Source organism: Centroberyx affinis, unplaced genomic scaffold (genome assembly GCF_046629955.1).
Source record: "Centroberyx affinis isolate AG114_WGS23_722 - 3 ecotype Tasmania unplaced genomic scaffold, CSIRO-AGI_Caff_v1 ptg003272l_1, whole genome shotgun sequence".
NCBI lineage: Eukaryota > Metazoa > Chordata > Actinopteri > Beryciformes > Berycidae > Centroberyx > Centroberyx affinis.
The window spans coordinates 85,001-104,778 of record NW_027281291.1 but is presented as its reverse complement, the minus strand read 5'-3'; the positions used below and the strand labels follow the sequence as shown (position 1 = coordinate 104,778).

At 44.2% G+C, this 19,778-nt stretch overlaps 1 protein-coding gene across 1 annotated transcript in view; it reads left to right on the top strand.

Moving 5' to 3' along the window:
• The window catches only part of LOC139660315 (zinc finger protein 423-like), a gene marked incomplete at its 3' end in the record, with an annotated part of 90,112 nt that overhangs the window by 29,057 nt on the left and 41,277 nt on the right, over positions 1 to 19,778 (top strand). The window contains exon 3 of the mRNA XM_071538425.1: positions 13,949 to 14,158. Coding sequence (XP_071394526.1) covers positions 13,949 to 14,158 — 210 coding nt within the window. The remainder of the gene's footprint in view (positions 1 to 13,948; positions 14,159 to 19,778) is intronic.

Genomic DNA, 19,778 nt, shown 5'->3' with positions numbered 1-19,778 from the left:
GCAAAAATTCATGATGCTCTGTCTTTATTTGTTGATAAAAAATACAATACTGATATTGAAAAATACTGATTTAGACCAGTACTTTGGGTTTCTGGGGACAAATCAATTGAGACAGTATTGCCAAAGCAAGTTTTCCACCTTTTCACATTGTCCACGTAAAAGCTTTGCTTTGCTTTAATTTTACATGTTACATGTCTCTGGGAATCAGATTACCATGAGTAGTATAAGTATTTGGGAAATTCTCCCTCATCAATACCTTTTTTTAGCCCAATATTTGGTATCATTATCAATACCCCTTTAATTGTGAGTCAAATATACCTGTGTCAAAAAGGGTGCATCTGGTGGGATCCATACAATAACGTGGCACAATCAGTTTTCTCAGTTTTCAGTGGCGCTTGGTAAAGATAAAATAGTGAATTTTCCAAAATATTCTGGCCTAGTTTGAATAGGTGTTTGTCAGATGTAGGTACATAGTTTCTCTGCTCAGATCTGCAGCCTATCAGAGTACAGTTAAACACTTCCTCTGACTAGAGGCCAACAGAGAAATAAGATACTGCTGAATGGGGTAAATACGCAGCTCTCTCTCTCTCTACCTCTCTCTGCCTCCCTCTCTGTCTCTCGTTCAGTTCTTCAGGGATAGACGGATAGGAAAGTGTGACCCTTGGGGTGTGTATGACGTAGTGAACCCCCCCCATCCTCCTCTTCCTCCCTCAGACCTGTGTTAACTCTCCTCCAGGGGCCGCTATGTGTGTGCGTGTCTGTGTGTGCATGTGTAGGTGTGTGCGTGTGTTTGTGTGTGTGTGTGTTGTGTGTGTGTGTGTGTTAAGGGGGGTGCTGACTGAGGTCCTGGGTGGCTCACTAGAACTGCTGTGTGTGTCAGTTCCTGCAGGAAGCTAGAGTCCCATGACACACATGCACACACACACAGACAGACACACACACACACACACACACACACACCTCTACACTATCTCACACTCTCTTCTTCCCATGCTAACATACTGTCCCATATTCCCTTACTCAGCCACTCTCACTTTGGATTTTACCATCAATACCTCTCTCTCTCTCTCTCTCTCTCTCTCTCTCTCTCTCTCTCTCTCCCTCTCTCTCTGCATCACTTTTCCTCTCTCTTTCTATGCTTGCCTGTCTCTTTGTCTCCCTCTGCTTCTCTCTCTCTCTCTCTCTCTCTCTCTCTCTCTCTCTCTCTCTCTCTCTCTCTTTCTCTTTCTCTCTCTCTTTCTGTCCCTTACCTTTTTTGCTGTTTATTTGTGCTCCTATGAGAGGGAGAGTGACTCTGTGTGTGTGTGTGTGTGTGTGTGTGTGTGTGTGTGTGTGTGTGTGTGTGAGCTGCTGGCCATCCCGTATTCAAGCAGATAAAAGGAAAAAAACCCTTCCTTCCTTTACTCCCTGGGAGATGGTGTCGACAAGGACGGGAAGAGAGAGAGAGAGAGAGAGAGAGAGAGAGAGAGAGAGAGACCTAGAGAAATAGATCTTCCCATCCCACTATTAAATTCACAGGCTTCTACCCCTCCCCTCTCCTCCTTTCTCTCTCTCTTCTTCTGTCTCTCTCTGTCTTTCCCTTTCTCTGGAAAATGTGTGTTGAGTTTGGAAAGACCCACGGGAGGGAAGGAGGGGGGAGGAGGACGGAGGTGGGAGGGTGACTCGGAGGGAAGAGCAGAGAGCCAACCTATCCTCCCCCACTCCTCCACCTCCTCCTTTCCTCTTCCTCCCTCTCCCTGGCCTTTCTGCCCCCAGGGAGGAGGCCTTGGGAGGAGGTGTGTTGAGGTGGAGGGTGGGGGGTAGCAGGCCGAAGGTGCCCCAACACCCTCATCCCTCCCCTTTTCTCTGTCCCTCCGTGAGACAGAAAAACAACTTGTCCCCCATCCTCCTTCGTTCCCTCCCTCGTTCCCTCGCTCCCCCAGTGTGCTGGGAGAGGAAAAAGACGGAGAAGTTGCCAGGTTGGACACACTGGAGATGGAGGGAGGGAGGGAGAGAGAGAGAGAGAGAGAGGTGGGAAGGGCAGGTAGCAGGAGAGCCCTGGTTTTTAATGAGTCATCCGTTTACTCTTCATCACATGTTGAGTCTCATCTAGGAGAACAAACTAGGAAGGGACGGTGTTGTCACATTCACTTGGAATCAGGGGTGGGAGTGCACATGAGAGGCGTGTGTGTGTGTGTGTGTGTGTGCGTGTGTGTGTGTGTCCGTGATTAAATCGTCCTGTCTTTCCCCTAGAGTCTTGTTTTTCTGAATTCCTGTCTGACAGCCAGTCTTCTACAGACTATGCACGCGCACACACACACACACACAGACAGTACTCACACTCAGAGCGAGCCAGTGAGTCATCATGGAAAAGGCTCGTCAGGTCCCCAGGCTGAAACTGAGAAACTGAGACCTATTGGATTATTGTAATTCACTGCTTAAGGACCTTGTGTGTGTGTGCGCGTGTGTCTGTGCGCGCGTGTGTGTGAGAGTGTGGGGACTCAGATATGACTGGCTGGCCAGAAAGTCAACTCCACCTATCAGATGACAGGAAATGCCAGGACACTGTGTGTGTGATGTCTTGTTTGTGGGTTGTGCACGGTGTCCTGGAGTGTGTCATTATGTGTGTGTGTGTGTGTGTATGCGCACATGCGGTTTAGTATCTCAATGGACCTTTATACATTTTGAAAAATGTCAATAGAGAGGAATTTCTTCCAGTGTAAATGCCCAGAATCTCTCTTCAAATCCAACAAGAGTGTACATATACTGTACATGTGCTTTAATTTTTTTGAAGAATAGATATAGCCACATATTCCAGCGATGAATTCAAAACTAGATTCAAAGCTTGATTCAGCATGTTTCCACCACCGATAGAGGTCTGAGCTGTAGCTGAGGCTGATAACCTAAATTATAGTTTTTGTGTTTACCTAGTATTTTTGGTAGGAGTCAGGTGGTCCAAGGGTAATTTGAATTTTGGGACCCAGGGTTCCTCCCAGACCTATTTCCAGCATCAGGTCCAGGGCCTCCGATGGTTTAAAAATCACTCTGTTTTTGTTTAGTTCATTTGTATGTGTTGTATTGTATTGTATTGTATTGTACTAGAAACGACACACCTGAATTAGATTAAGAGAATCTAATTGACACCAGAACACAACATGATGGAAAACGGTAGAAAAACAAGATGCATTAAATGACATGGGAAATAAAAATAAATTAAAATAGCCTTGATGCATTAAATGAAATCATACGGGAAGTGAGTGTGAGGTAGTGAGTGGGAGGGTTTGTGTGTGTGTGTGTGTTTGTGTGTGTGTGTGTGTTTGTGTGTGTGTGTGTGTGTGTGTGTGTGTGTGTGTGTGTGTGTGTTTTAGTTAGACAGTTCAGTTCATCGGACAGAATAGTCTCATTTCATAGTAATTCACTTCAGTAGAAATTATCCCAGTTGGAGAATGACTAGGTTTCACTCTTACTACTTTTATCTCCACATAGTGTACACACCCATGCAATTCAGCACTGAATCAACAACAGCAAAAATATTCCCATGTAGTAAAAGTCTCTGGATATCAACCCAAAGAAGGCACTGGAGCACACCGATCACTGATTATGTTTTCAATGCATAGGTACAAGGAAAGAGTGCGTTGTAATCAATCACTGCACCTTCTTTCAAAAATATTCCCATATCAAGGTCCTTGGGACAAAATTGTATCAAATGGGGGCCTGCGGCTTAATGTCTGTCTATTTGAGGTCTGACATGAAAACATTTGAGAATCCCCACGCTATATTTTATGGAGAAATTAAAGTAGTCAGTAGTCTGGCATCTTGAATGGTGCAGGTTATCAGAGTGCCAAATGGTACAAGTAGGAACTTGTGAATTTAATTAAAAGTAAAATTTGAAACCCATGTGAGGAGATTCTGGTTGGTGTATTCATAACTAAAAGTACAGGTTTGATAGATCTTTATGTTGAAGACAGACAGAATATTTAGTTGAAAGAATGGTGTTGAGTGTCCAGTCCTCCTGCTAAAGTGGCTAAACTAACAAAATTCAGCTGTAAAGTATGAAAACTTGCATCAAGACAGATGGGCTATTATTTTGAAAAAATCTCTTTATACATCAAAAGAGCGGTACGTCACAAATTGGACTGTGTGTGTGTGTATATATATGTTGGGTCGTCTGTCTGTGAGATCTAATGCTCATCCATCCATCCATCCATTCCGTGCACAAAAAATATAGAATATTCAGAGAAAGAGAGGGAAGAGTGAGGGAGGAAAGGATAGAGAGAGGGAGGGAGTGATAGGTAGTGAGATAAAATGCTGAGAAGAGGAAAAGTAGAAACACTGTGTTAGAAAGAGAGAGAGAGAGAGAGAGATATTATAGGCAGCATCGCTATTCTACCAGCTCACTGTAATATCTTCATGATCACCAGGGCAGAGAAAAACAGGACACTGGCCTCTCTCTCTCTCTCTCTCTCTCTCTCTCTCTCTCTCTCTCTCTCTCTCTCTCTCTCTCTCTCTCTCTCTCTCTCCATCTCTCTCTCACCGCTAGCCTCTGGAGGTCCATAATGTAGTTTTAATTTCCCCAAGGCTGCCACAGGAAAACAGTTCCTGTGTGTGTGTGTGTGTGTGTGTGTGTGTGTGTGTGTGTGTATGTGAGAACCATTATTGCCTGCTTGTGACAGTGCACCGTGCATCTGTGTTTTTGTCTGTGTATTGCAGCTTTGAAGTCTAATATGTGTTTGTGTGTGTGTGTGCAATGTTTGTGTGTGTGTGTGTGTGTGTGTGTGTGTGTGTGCAAAAGATTAGAACAGGTGATGGCGTCGGTGAGCAGCTGTCAACTTTTGACAGTGCGTTTGTCTGCCTATCTGTGCGAGTCTGTGCATTGTGTGTCTATTCCTCTGTCTGATTTTGTTTGTGTGTGTGTGTGTTTTCCTCTTCCTTCCATGACGTGAATGGCTCTTTCATCATCCTGTTTCCAGACACTGGTGTTGGGTGCTGCTCTCCCTTGCCTCGCCACGTCCCAGGGGTTTGTGTTCCTGGTACTCTGTGGCTCGGCAGATCTCCTCCCTGGGGGAAGGAGGCCTTGTATTGTGAAAACACACACACACACACACGCACACAGGCAATGGTGGGGGAAAGAACAGGGGCGGGAGGCAGAGGGGAGGAGGTGAGGAGAGATGGCTTCTTTATATAGCCACCTAACACACACACACACACACACACACACACACACTCACAAACACAGAGCGAGAGAGAGAGAGAGGGAGAGAGAGATTGGGGGGGGGGGGGGAGAGTCTCTTGAGAGAGAGCAGGCCAATGTTGTCCTGTCCAGCTGCACCTGTTCAGCGTGTGTGTGTGTGTGTCTGTTTGTGTTCAGTGCCAAATGTGTCCACCATTCTTTGTATCTGCCCGGTTCTCACATTTTGAGCTCAAATAGGTGGGTCATTGTGCTGACACTTTGTCTAACCAACAAAGTATCTCCCATTGTAATATTATTTTTACATATAGCCCGTTATGTTTTCCACGTTGAATTTAGTTTGAATCATCTCCCCTAATCTCCATAGACTCAAGATGCTGCCCATAGATGCTGTTACTTTAATTCATACTAAGGCTGCTGCTGGATGCTACTAGATTTTTTCTTTAATAAATGACAGTACATTTTATCATTTGATAGTCTGTTATTTTCAATGTTCATTTGCAAATGTTTATTTTCGAACATTTTTGCTTGGTATCTGCTTCGCTATATAATGAGACCACACAGTGGATTTCCTCAATATAATTACATAACGTATTTAAGAATCCAACACTTGGACTCTTTTTGATACTGTTTAATATGTTTTGATGCCTTACATTAATACTGATACCAACAATAGGTACAGCATGTATAGGTATCGTTTTATCCCATTTTCCTACTCTTTCTCACCTCGGTCGATTAATCGGCTATCAGCTTTTTCCTACTCCAAACTATCGTTATTATATTGCCCTTTAAAAATCCACTATCGGTCGACCTCTAATAGATAGATAGAGATAGATAGATAGATGGATAGATAGATGGATAGATACGTACATACTGTACATACATACATATTGTTGACAAAGAGGAAATTAGTTTTCACAGCCTGCACATGGAAACATTAAAGAACAATGAAACAGGATATTGGCATTCATTTCACTGCTTGTATATCAAAAGCACTAAAGAACAGTAATACCATTGTCTCTCATTTCATGGCTTTCTATATGGAGAACACTACAGAACATTAATACAAGACAGTTCACAGCACACAGGCACGTAGAAATATTGGCACTATAGGCAAGCAACGACAAATTTACCAAATGTATTCTGTTGAGGGCCGTAATGGCAGAGGGTACAAAGCTCCTGCCCAAGCTTTTTTACAGATCCAGGATTTGAATCTGTGGCCGGTTGGAAGGAGGGTGAAACATTAGAGGAACAATTAGAGGGTTAGAACTCAGCCCTTTGTTGTTTATGGTCATCCCATTTCATGGAGCTATATTAATTCTTCCTCACACCTTTATAATAACCCTTATGCCACAGTATGATTTCCACAGTGATTTCACCCACACCTGGGTCAAATAATATTCCTAAATATTTTTAGCAGTGCTTTAACCTGCTTAGGTGCCAGGAAACTATTGAAAGGCAGTGCGGTGTGCTTCTCTGTGATAGACATCCTAGCTGATGCTATGTGAATTGTCCTGATGGTGCAAACCTGGCGGTCTAAATAATCCTGAACCCCGCCCATCTGGTAGTCCAGGCAAACAGGCACAGAGTCTTTTGCAAATACCACGTGACGCAGGTCTGATTTTAACCCCACCGCTGATCCCTCTCCCTGCTGAAGGCAGTGTTGCCCAGCCAGGTGCCTGTGTATCCTGGACCAGTGTGCAGTGCGGTGTAGAGCAGAATAGAAGCCTTGTGTTGGGACTGTTTGGTTTCTAAACATTCTGCTGGAAGCTGGACACACACTTTTTCCACCCTCTGATGCCTGTCCTGGGTTCTCATAGACCCACCGTGTGTGTGTGTGTGTGTGTGTGTGTGTGTGTGTGTGTGCATGCTTGGCCGGCAGATATCCATCTCTCTGAGCTGCAGAGTGTGTCCCAGACAGGCCACTGTACCAGCTCACGGCTGCCAAATCTAACACTTGAATCACTACCTTACCTTTTCAGTTTTACAGTGTGTTTTATTCCCATTCAACTCTATCTCTCTCTCGCTCTCTCTGGCTTTGGCTGTCTCCGTCAGCGTAGTTCTATCACCCTGGGCCAGTGCAGGAACATTTCCCAGAGTTCATTAGTTGCCTAGTTCTTTCCCACAGGTTTCTACTTCAATCCTGCAAGCATAGAGATGTACTGTGGTCATCCTGTCTGTCTGTTTGATTTTTGTTTTTCCAGAATGTTCCTCCACTAAAATATCTTGGCAACCGTTGACGACAGCGCCACGAAAACCCATATTCATACTGGCTTTGGGGTTAATGTCACACTTCATTACTCTCACCCTCATTCCTTCTCTTTAGTGGCTCCACCACTGGTTTTCAAGCACTGGGTGATGTGAACATGCAAATGGACTTGACAATTATTTCATAGACCGTTTTAGTTTTTGTAAACTTTGTATTGCAATAACCTCCATCTCTGTCGCTCTCTCTCTTTCTCCCTCTCTTCCCTCTTGTATGTTTAGTGGTGTTTATTAGGCCCGCATCACTTAGCTCCCTAATTACATCAGTGATCTCACTTTAAAGAGGGGAACGAACGCACTCACATACACTAAAACTAACATACATATGCACATGCTAATACTATACATGCACCCCCACCTCCCACCTCCGCCACACACACAGCGTTTTTGCAGCAAGCAAAACGCACACACATACACACATACAGCCATACTATGAAAACACACACTCTCTCGCTTTCTCTGAGCCTAACGAGCGGTAATTAGTGGGTCCCAGCTAGGCGTGGTTAGGCTGTGTAACATCATTCTGCACTGTGGACTCTGCTAATTCACTTCTCTTTATCTAATTACCCGACACATGCGTGCGTGCACACACACACACACACACACACACACACTCAGACACACACACACACACCGCCTGCATATATCTTTCCTGCAGATATGCAAAGTGACCTCATTATGCCTGAGGTATTCATTTGGCATTTGCTTTTATCTGTTAATAAACAGCCTATTGTCCTCATGTTACTGAGGCTGTTACGGTACAGGCGAGGCTATTGCTTATTACTTTTCCTCTTGAGACTCACTGTGTGGAAACATCTTTTCTCACTGTCCTTACCTGATTTTGCAGGCTGTCATATCACTCTGTCTATTAAATTGTCTTTAAAATAGCCTGTAACATTTGATACCACTTTCTTTGGAATATCATGGGGGCCTATTTCAGTGTTCCCATGACCCACCTGAGGGTCCCAGCCCAGATCTTGATCAATATACTAAGCTGTGTCATGATGCTATTGCTGGTAAAGGCTGGCATACTGCTAGTGATGTTGATCAAACAAAATGAAACACTCAGCCAAAGCAATGGGCACATGTAATATCATTAACTAATCAGAAGTTTATCCATTATTGATCATTTATTGATTATAGTTTTATTGATAATAGTTTAGACTGTTAGATTTATTTGTTAATCCATGAAAAAAAGAATGTGTCCTCGCACTAGATGCTCAAATTTAGCTTTCACCAAAAAAACATGTGATACTGTTGATTTACGTCAGTGTTCAGGCACTGTTAATAGCTGTGAGTTTGAGCAAACTCTAGTATGGCTGATGCTGTCACTGTTTTAAAATGGAGGCCAATGAAGACCCTTAACCAAAAGCTGACAGGCTGGTCTTTTACCCCGTATTGACATTTCAACATGAAATCCATATCACTGTAGATGAGTAAGTGGCAACGCTAGAGACTAAATTTAGCTCACTGTTCCTGCACATGCTTCTGACTCTCTTTTTTCTTGTCGTCTAAAACAGTGGTTTTCAATCCTGGTCCTCAGGACCCAGAGCACTGCTGGTTTTCTATGCTACCAGGTAGTTAATTGCAATTAATTGCATTCACTGAGCATCCCAGGTGTAAATCAGTCCCTGATTAGATGGATAGAATGAAAACCAGCAGGGTGCTGCGTCCTGAGGAGTGGGACTGAAAACCACTGGTCTGAAACGTATGCTTTTGGGCGAAAATTCGGAATGTTATTTTTTGTGTAGCTGTTATTTTTTGTGTATCTTTACATAGTGGTAAATTCTCAGGTTTCATATTTTCAGTTTGTTTACTACAGAATATGAGTTTCTCTCATTGTGTGCTTCTGTGTATGACGTAGGGATATAATAGGAGAGAGAGTGCTTAGGATTGGAAGGTGTGTGTGTGTGTGTGCGCTTGTGTGTGTGTGAGAATGTGCAGTTATTCCTGGCGTAGGGACAGTCTGTGACTCAGAGATAATGGTCCTCTGTAGAGCAAGTAAGTGTGTGCTTGCGTGTGTGTCTGTGTTTGTGAGCGACTATAGCCTATCCTGCTGGCACATGGGGTTGTGTGTGTGTGTGTATGTTTGTGTGTGTGTTTGTGTGTGTGTGTGTGAAAGAGCCAGAGAGAGAGAGTGCACGAGAGTATGGCGTACACGCTATTTGCTAGGGACCACTGCTGTAATATTCAATCAATACCCCCCCACCCTAAGCACCCTAAGCACCCATGGGAGTTGCCTGCTTTCATTAAGTACTCCTGCTGCTGCTTTCTGGTGGGGGTAGTTGAGGAGAGGGAGGAGAGGGGGAGGCGTTGTAGAGAGGGAAAAAGGAGAAGGGAGAGGGTTGTGGGAGAAATGAGAGGAGGAGGATCGAGGAAGACGTTTTGGGAGACGAGGAGGCGAAGAGGGGGGCCAGTTCCGATGAATAAGTCATGGAACAAACAAGCACAAGAAGAAGGGGAATGGGGGAGATGGAGCGAGAGATCGAGAGATGCTCAGGAGAAAGTAATGGGGTCAGTTTAACGACAGATAGAGGGGATAGAAATTGTATTTTTGTGTGTCAGTGTGCGCGCCCTTGCTTTTTTGTAGTGTCTCCTGAAGATTAGATTTCTATAGAGACTCAGTAAAATCTGACAAGGCTCCAGACAGGAGAGAAGGTCCTGATGGGGTTTGGCCAGAGAGAGAATCTGAATTTAAAAGTCCACTTTATTAATGTAGAAGTTAGTAGAGTTAATACAGGTCAAGGTATGAAAACACTTGAACTATGCAATCCAGAAAACACATCATACAAAAGAAGAAATTGAGAGAGAGAGAGGCTCGCTGTGGCAGGCTTTATGATATAATGAGGAAAAAAACTGTGGAGCACAACACAAGCAGGCTCACGCATACACAGCGCACACATGCACAGACTGTGGCCTAGCTAGGAGGTCGATTGCCACAGTTTGAGAGTAGTAATGATCATAACAGCTAGCTAGCAGGGGCTTGCAATGACAGTACTCCCTTCAAGACCCCCCATCTACTTCTCTCTAAGGCCCGTAGGAGGACACATAATTATCCTGCGTGTGTGTGTGTGTGTGTGTGTGTGTGTGTGTGTTTGGAGGGGGGGACTAACACACCACCGACTGTGTTAGTCTCTCTCATCCCTTTATCCTCCCCTGTTCTCACACCCAACTATCTCTCAGAACAGTGATGGAGGGTTAGAGACAAAATGAAATGACGAGTAAACAGGAAGAAACAAATGGGCTGGTAGAGAGTAAAAAGGGAGAGATGGGAGAGAAGAGCGCAAGATGGAGGGGGAGAGCGAGAGAGAGAGAGAAACATTGAGTGGGAGCGAGGGAGGGGGGGAAGGAGGGAGAGAGATGGGGAGATGGAGGAGAGAAAGAAGAGAGGTTTCATCTGGCTCCTCCCCCCGTTGCTATGACAGCAGGTTGTGTTGGCATGCGCTGGAGTTGGCACTGCCCTCACCTCTGGCATCAGGGCACCCTGGGGAGCATGTGTATGTGTGTGTGTGTCTCTGCGCGTGTTCACCCAAGTGCACGATTTGCGTGCAAGTGATGTTACACTGCAGAAGTTATCCATTTTAACAAAAAATCTGCCAATGAGGAGAGATAATTCCACATGATTCCAAGGCAATTTTTACTGAATCGTATATCTTTTCTTGATGCCGATAGAATGATCTGACTTGTGTTAAGATATTCATATTTGTCTCTAGAAAATTCCTAAAACAAGTGATTTTTTCACATTTTTAAGACTGAAAATAAGAATAAATGTCAACATGGACATATTTTACAGTATGTTTTTTTTTCAATCTTACGCCTCTCTCTAGAAATATTTGTTCGTCAGTGAGAGGAACAGCTTTTGCATCGTCTGTTGTCACAAAAGTACAAGCATTCAGATCAAATCCTGATGATACCTGGTAGAATTGTTTTCATTCATACATAACTGCATTCCAGCATGCACACATTTATGCATATCTGTGCCTCTGTGTGTGCGCATATGTGTGTACGGTGTGTGTGTGTGTGTTTATGTGTGCATTTATTTGTGTGTTTATGTGTGCATTTATTTGTGTGTGCATATGTCTGTGTATGTATGAGTGTGCATAACGGCCTGCGCGTGCATGTGTGTGTGTATGTGTGTGTGTGTGTTTGTGTGTGTGTGTCGTCAGCCAAGGGGCCACTTTTTCTCCCTGGCCAGACGGTGCTCTCACCACTGGACAGATGGCCAACACCCTCCCTCTCTCCTCCCCCCCATCCCTTCATCCATCCCTCCCTCTATCCCTCCATCTCTCCCTTCCTCCCCTGCACCCCCCCAAACACCCCATCACCTCAATCCCTCGTTCCCTACCTCCCAGCATCCCTCTCTCCCATCACACCTCTCCCATAATAAATCAGCGTGGGATGGAGCCTGTCCGCCTCACTCTATCTCTGTCTCGCTCTCTCTTATTCAGACACACACACTTTCTTTCTTGGACTCTTGTAGACACACACCCACTCTCTCTCTCTCTCTCTCCCTTACACACACACACACACACACACACACACTACTCAGGATTCTAACCACGTGGCCCAGGGTCTGGTACTTTGCCACTTTCAACCTCAGTGTCCAGAGCCCATCAGGACAGCCATAAGCACCAAAACATGGACTGGATTGGACTGGACTGGACTGGGATAGACATGATAGACTGGAAACCACTGGAACAGACTATGGTTGCAGTAGTACCAATGCTGGTCTCTGATATCAGGCTGATAGCCAGGCTAAAATATGTTTTTGGTGCCAGACTATTTCCCCAGTACTAAAATCTGATATGAAGAAAGACTTTTTTTTCACATGCAAAAGAATGTTAGAAGCTCTTAATATACAAAAGTGGATTACAGGTCAGCCCAAAGCCCAAACTAATGGTCAAAGTCTTTATTTTTCAGTAAAAGTAATAGAGACAATTGATTCTTGGTAATCGCCAGTACGTAGAATTTAGTAGTTAAGATGAGATGAAACTTTGATGATCCCTGTAGAGAAATTTTGTGATTGCAGCAGCACTCAATAAGGTAAATATAATATATATAAATATAGAACTATTGAACTATGAAATGACTGAAATATAGAGCTAGAACTATTGCTTGTCTTTCAGCCTTTTATCAGGAATCATACAGTAGGAAACTCTAGAGATTTGATTGGCACGACTCCCAACACAGCTCCAGACTGGTCCAAACAGTGACTGACTTTACCTTTGCCTCTGTGTAGTCACTGGGGTCTTGTCCCGAGTGCTGCTTATTATTTGGGTTGCTTACAATGTTAATGATACATGAACTTATTTGAACTTTGTTCTAGTGGCTGTTAATTGGCGAGGGATTGGGCTATCTGGGTTATATTGGGTTATGCTGTGAGTGTTGGAGTGAGGTTAAATAATTTGAGCTGGAAGGCAGTAGCGCACCATCATAGACACAATTAGAAGAGAAGCAGGGGGGCAAGAAGCGAGAATTTCCTCTCCTTCACTGCATTTAAATTAATCGCATTCGTCTTTTCCCCCCTTCCTTCATTGTTGTCCTTTCTTTCATCCCACTCCCTCCTTCTCCCTTTCTCCTGCACTACTTACCTCTCTTCTCTCTCCTTTGCACTTTCTTTCCCTTTCCCTTTCCCTTTCCCTCCATCTCCCTCTTTCTCCTCTCACACTTGCTCTGTCTCCTCTCCTCTCCTCTCCTCTCCTCTCCTCTCCTCTCCTCTCCTCTCCAGTCTCTAGCCAGTGTCTTCAGTGTCAGTCCTACTGGAGCCTCGGCGTTTATAATGTGATAATAAGGTGTGAAAATGGAGACACAATGGAGCAGAGAGGATTGGGCCGACACAGCCTTCCACTGGTCCCCTCTCACACACTGCCTGTCTGCCACCAGGACACACACGTGCACACATACACACGCACACATAAATGTAAGCGCAATGCTCCGCACACACAATATAGTTTAGTGAGGCTGCACATATCAATGCAACACAGAAGGAAGAGAGAAAAAAATACAAATTGTGCAGGTAAAGAAACTCCAAAATGACAGAGACACAAATGTATTGGATAAAGACAATAAAACTCACCAAGGAGGAAAATAAAATAACTAACAAAATGCATTAAAAACTAAGGCAACAGCCCTGAGAGTAAGGTAGTGAGTAAGAGGGTGTCTCACACACACACACACACACACACAGAGGGGGCCGGAGGGTGAGGTTTTTCTAAACAAAGGTTTGTTTCAACTACGTGAAGAGAAATGTTTAAGTGACAAGATCAAGTTGGTATAATCTGCAGAAAGAACAAAAAAGCCGATGTGGGTGCAGCAGCGAGGTCATTTATGTAACAGGAACAACAGGGTATGGAGCCCTGTGGAACACCACATGTTGCTCTATCTGATATCCATCCATTTCCAACTATGAATTGTTGTCTACAACTATGAATTTAATTGTGAAGTATTTTGTGTAACTTACATTTGGTAACCTAAACCCTAAATGCTCACGTATATACCATATGTGTGTATCCTCAGAAGTCCCTGCGTCTGACAGAGAGGCAGACCCCAAAGAACGCCATGGGACGGGTATTGAGGATGGCGACCATGATGAGCATGATGACCGTGACGACCGCGATCATGACGATGACCTGGACGACGAGTCCATCTTCACCTGTGACAACTGTCAGCAGGACTTTGACTGTCTGGCCGAGCTCACTGAACACAGAACCAACCACTGCCCAGCCGGTAAGACTTGTCTTTGTGGATTGTGTTGTTCTAACAGACCAGGCTCAAAACCACTCTTCCACAGTATATTTATTAAATTTTACATTATAACTCAAAAAGACATGACATGCATCTAGACTTAGAGTGTGCAATTGTGGTCTTATATACCTCAGTGTGTATGGCATAACACAGCCAGGGTCAGGAGTTGGCATAGCATAACAAATGGAATAGCGAATGGCATATTACTTCGATTTGGATGAAAGAGACCATTGCCAGCAGCAAAATGAGAGAAAGAGAAAAAAGAATGACAGAAAAACATTCATAGTGGTTCACAGTGGTTGACATTTCACATGATTATAATAATCCTAATAGTTATTGCCTCACTTAAGTACACCTACCAGTTGCCACAGCAGAGGCTTTCTTTCAGGAAATTAGACTTGTGATCTTTTCTTGCATTCAGACAGTATTTTTTCCATTGCAGCTCAGCCATTTAAGGGATTTTTTTTGCTGCATTTGATATTCAGATGAGGAATTATGTAGAGCTGGATTGACAATGCTTTGAATCACATAGATCTTTAGAAAGTACACTTAATTATATCCTGAAAGTTAGGATACTTTTGCTCTGTGAAAATTTAGTAGTAAAGTGTTTGTATTTGGTGTGAAGTCCTGCGGCACTCTATTCATTAGGTAGGATGCAGTATGTGCTTTCAGACCAAGGTCAAAGAGGAGGTACAAGTGAAAGGGTATAAGGTTGCTTCACTCCCATCGCAACCGAGGAATGGCTCTGATAGGCCACCACACACCACCAATCTGGTTTCTGGGTGGTTTGGGCCCTCCCCTTCCTTTGAACACCTATAGCTATTGGATTCAGTTATACCCGTTTGTTCCTCAGGGACAGACATGCACGCACACACACACATAAAACCTGTTATTAGTAGCAGTGTAATTAATGGAGGGGCTGAAAGGAACGCGACGGGGGCATCTGGTTCCTACAGATTAATCCAAACGCTCGCTTAACGAGCCAACACACACACACACACACACTCACTCTCTGGCTACTCCAAGGCACTCAGCCCCTTAGCGTGTAAGAGTGTGTGTTTACTTTTGATAGGGGGATGGAGAAAGAGGGAAAGGAGGGATAGAGGGCTTTGTTTGAACTGGTAAAGAGAGAGTGTGCCCAGAGACTGTGTAATGTAGATGGTAAGAAGACCCCCGCCTCAGCAACCTCTTATGAACCTGCTGACCTGGGATGCAGGTGCAATGATACAGAGAGACAGGAATGGTGTCTGCACAAACCATAGTCACAAACACACACACACACACACACACACACACACACACACATTAACTGTAGCTGTCCACAACACCTTCTGCATGCTTTTGAGGGTGTTTGGATATTTTAGCTGAAATATATGGCCTAGCTGGGATAGATTGTGTAACTCAATGTAACTCAATGGACAATGGAAATACAAGTAAACTACAGGTACTTGAAAAATGCACAATATTTGAGGGAATGTGCTTTACTTATTTTCTAAATCAAAGTGTGTGATATTATTACTTTTTACAGTCTTTGCCCTGGTCTAACTGCATCCTAGAAACTGTTTCACCCTCAGCTAACCTTAAATTTAGCCATGGCTTAAGTAAGTGGGCTAATCCTGGCCCATTGTCCCTCCAAAGCACAAACCAGTGTTAAAATAGTATAAATTCGAACACTACAAACTCATTCCAGCTGCATCCAATCTTGATGATTAGTTTATACCTGGAGTAGCCACAGTTAGCTCTGACTTTGAGGGCTAACTCACTGGCCTATGACTGGGCTAAGTGTTGCAATTTGAGAAAGTAGCCTAAATTATCCTTTGGCAAACCTTTACCCCATGGCTAAACATAATCCTGGGCTGGGAACGTGTTGTGTGGAAATCACTAGTGAGTGACAGAAGCTGAATATTTACATTTATTCCATGCTGCACTGCGAATGGCATGGAATGACCCAATATTCAGCTTCAGCCTTCTCCCATATGCTTTTTCATTTTCCTTGCCTTTCTCATTCTCTCTCTCACTCTGACACGCACACACACACACACACACACACACACACACACACACACACACACACACACACATTCACTTACTCACGCATATAGTGTCGCACTCAGACACACACACACACACACACACACAGACACACAGAGAGAGTCACACAGCAAAAAGCACGGGGCTGCTGTCAGAGCGCAGGATGTGGCCTGTGATTTCAGCGTAGGAGTCTGGGGAGGGCTACATGTTGCTGAGCGAGGGAGCGGCGGGAGGGAGGGAGGGTGAGAGGGAGCGGAGAAGAAAGAAATGAAATGAAATGATAAAACATGTTTTTCCCTGGAGAAAGAGTGGTTGAGATTGCAGAGTAATCCCAGTGCTCGGCAGGATGTGTGTGCACTTGCATGCAGGAGTGTGTGTGTGTGTCTGTGCATTTGTATGTGTGTGGGGGGGGGCTGGGTAAGTGTGTGTGCATATTTGCATGTGTGTATGTGGTTGTGTATGTGGTTGTATATGTGTATTGGTGTGGTGTATGTGAGAAGAGAGTGTGTGTGTGTAAATTTAGTGGAGGGACCATGGCTTTGTGGTTATTATTGAAAAGAAGGATAAATTAAAACGCATGGAGTAAAGAATCCTTTTAAGTTCTCTGGTAGAAACCCCTGGGAGCCAGTTTAGTAGGGGGGCACAGGACACACACACACACACACACACACACACACACACGGCCTAGTGGGGATAAACACATGCCACTCTGGATCTCTGAGTGAGAGTTAATGTGTTCATTCATTTTGTAGTTTGATAATGTGTGTGTGTGTCTGTATGTGTGTGTGTGTGTGTATTTGTCCCTGGGCAGAAACCAAACAACTCATACGTCAGCCATCTTGGTTTGGGACGACAGATGAAGACTATCTTGCTTGAGCTAGCTTGCTGTCACGTTAGCTGTCACGTTAGCTTGCGGTGGGCCACCACAACAAGAAAACTGCCACCACTGAGAGTGAAAATAACGAATAAATCAAAGACCCATTGTCCCTCCAAAGCACAAACCAGTGTTAAAACAATATTCCACTTAGTTTTAATATGAGGGTTATTCGGCACTTGACCGCCATGAAAACCAGAATATAAACTAATCAGCAAGATTGGATGCAGCTGGGACGAGTTGCCAGAGTTTTTTAGAAGGGAATAGCATTTTTATTGATAGAAGAGAACATAGCGGAGGCATGTATCCCTCCGCTATGTTCTCGTCTATCAATAAAAATACTATTTGGTGAAATTATGCTCTAAAAAATATGACCAAACGTCAGTTGAAAATCACAGTAGCAGGATTTGTTGTTGAATCTGTTCACAAACGTGTTAAATGTGAGCGAACACTACAAACTCGTCCCAGCTGCATCCAATCTTGATAATTAGTTTATATTCTGGATTTCTTGGCAGTCAAGTGCCAAATAACCCCATGTTAAAACTAAGTGGAATATTGCTTTAAGGCCAGTGTTAAGAATTAGCACTTACTGTACATTACAAAAAAGTAAAAACAAACCAAAATTAGTCCCATCATCATCGCTGCAAAACATTGCAGGGGAAACACTGATGAGAATCCAAATTTGTGGGAGCAATGTTCCAATCAAGCCAAGAGAACTGAGTAACTTGAGTTGCACTCATTTGACAACAAGACAAAATCATTACACTTTTAACGCTATCTTGAAAAAAATAGCTTGGTTGCAGGGTCATGGCGGGTCCTCTAGACATGGTGGACAATGTCAGATATCAATTACAAAAAACACAGCACCTGATGTAAATCCATGGGTCCCAGGTGCAGACTGAAGCACCATGTTAGTTAGCATAGAATTCGCTGCCGAAATAGCACTGTTAGCTGTAATGCTAACTATACTGTTGTAGCAAATGGGTCCCAAGTTAGCAGCTAGCTGCAGCTATAACATTAAATGGGTCCCAGGTGCGAGAGTGAAGCACCAGGTAATTCAGTGCCACTCCAGCAGAAGGCCTATAAAGAGGCTCCATTAATTTGAGTGGAAATTGGACAAACACACACACACACACACACACACACACACACACACACAAATGCACTTGAACAGATCAATCACACATACCCAAACACACACATACCCACATCGACCCACTGCATCTGGTCAATGTAATGCCAGATTAATGTGCATGGGCCTGACTGCTCAGCTGTGTGTGTGTGTGTGTGTGTGTGTGTGTGTGTGTCTGTGTGTGAGAGAGAGAGTTATTGGCACACCTCTTAATAACAATACCATGTAATTCCGTTCCACTGCTGCTTTAAGCCAGTGTGACGGCTCCGCTTTTGAAATTCCAGATAAGATACTGTGTGTGTTTATGTGTGTGTGTGTGTGTGTTTGTATGCATGTGTGTATGCATGTGTGTGTATGTATGTTTTAAGAGACGAATAAAGGGTAAATCCCTCATTTCATGTTGAATGTTTTTCTGTTGTGTGTGTGTGTGTGTGCATGTGTAAACCACTATTCCCTTTAATCCAGTAGTTCCTCCCTCTGTACGCAGTAATGATTGCGTTGTTGTCTGTGGTCCTTGGTAGTTTTTGAAGTGGCTATCACACAGCTGTTGGTCACAGAGCTGGTATTATGAATAGTATCTCAGTATTAGAAGACCCCCACCACTCAACCCCCACTTCTCGACCCCCACCTTGCATTAGTACTGCATATAGTGGTATCCATTGAACAAGTCCCCTATCATGCACTTATTTTGCTTTAGTACTACATGATCTTCTACTATTCCACTTGGGGTGATGGCTGTCTGTGGTGAGTTTGTTTGTGTGTAATATTTCTGTGTGTGTGTGTCCACGTTCCGTGTGTGTGTGTGTGTGTGTGTGTGTGAGAGAGAGAGAGAGAGAGAGAGACACAGAGAGTGTGAGTCAGGGGGGAGTGTCGGTGGGTCTCAGTAGGAGTCAGAATGTGGAGCAGAGCCTCCCTGTGGAGAGGAGGAGCGGAAAAAAAAACCCTCCTACAGATCAAATGGAGAACATTCTCTGGCCCTGCTCCGCCGCACACAGACACACACACACACACACACACACACGCACACACTCATCCCATGTGGGCATCCCAAAAGCTGTCTTACCGGCCACAAGATTCCAAGGTTGGGTCAATGTGATGTTTGTGTGTCTGTGTGTGTGTGTGTGTGTGTGTTTGTGTATGTGTGTGTGTGTGTGTGCTGGGAGGGAGGAAGGGGGGGGGGCGGGGGTTAAGACACCATCACAGAACCAGTGGACCAAGCTGCGCCAATGGGGCCTTATAGACTACACACACTCATGCACACACTCACTCACACACACACACACACACACCAAAGCTCTAAAACTGCTATGGGGCCCCTGTGTTTGTGCAGCCAATGTCCGTTTAGTTTGGCTTAGTTATATATAGCCGCTTGACACACACACACTCACACACACACGCAAACATATACGTCCATCCACATACATTTTTTGTCTCGCACATGTACACATTTATACTAACTAGAAAAACAGCGGGTGAGAGGGAGAGAAAAGGGGGAAAAAGAGGGAGAGAGGGTGAGAGATTGTTAAAGATGTCATTGAAAACCATGTGAGGGAGAGAGGTAGTAA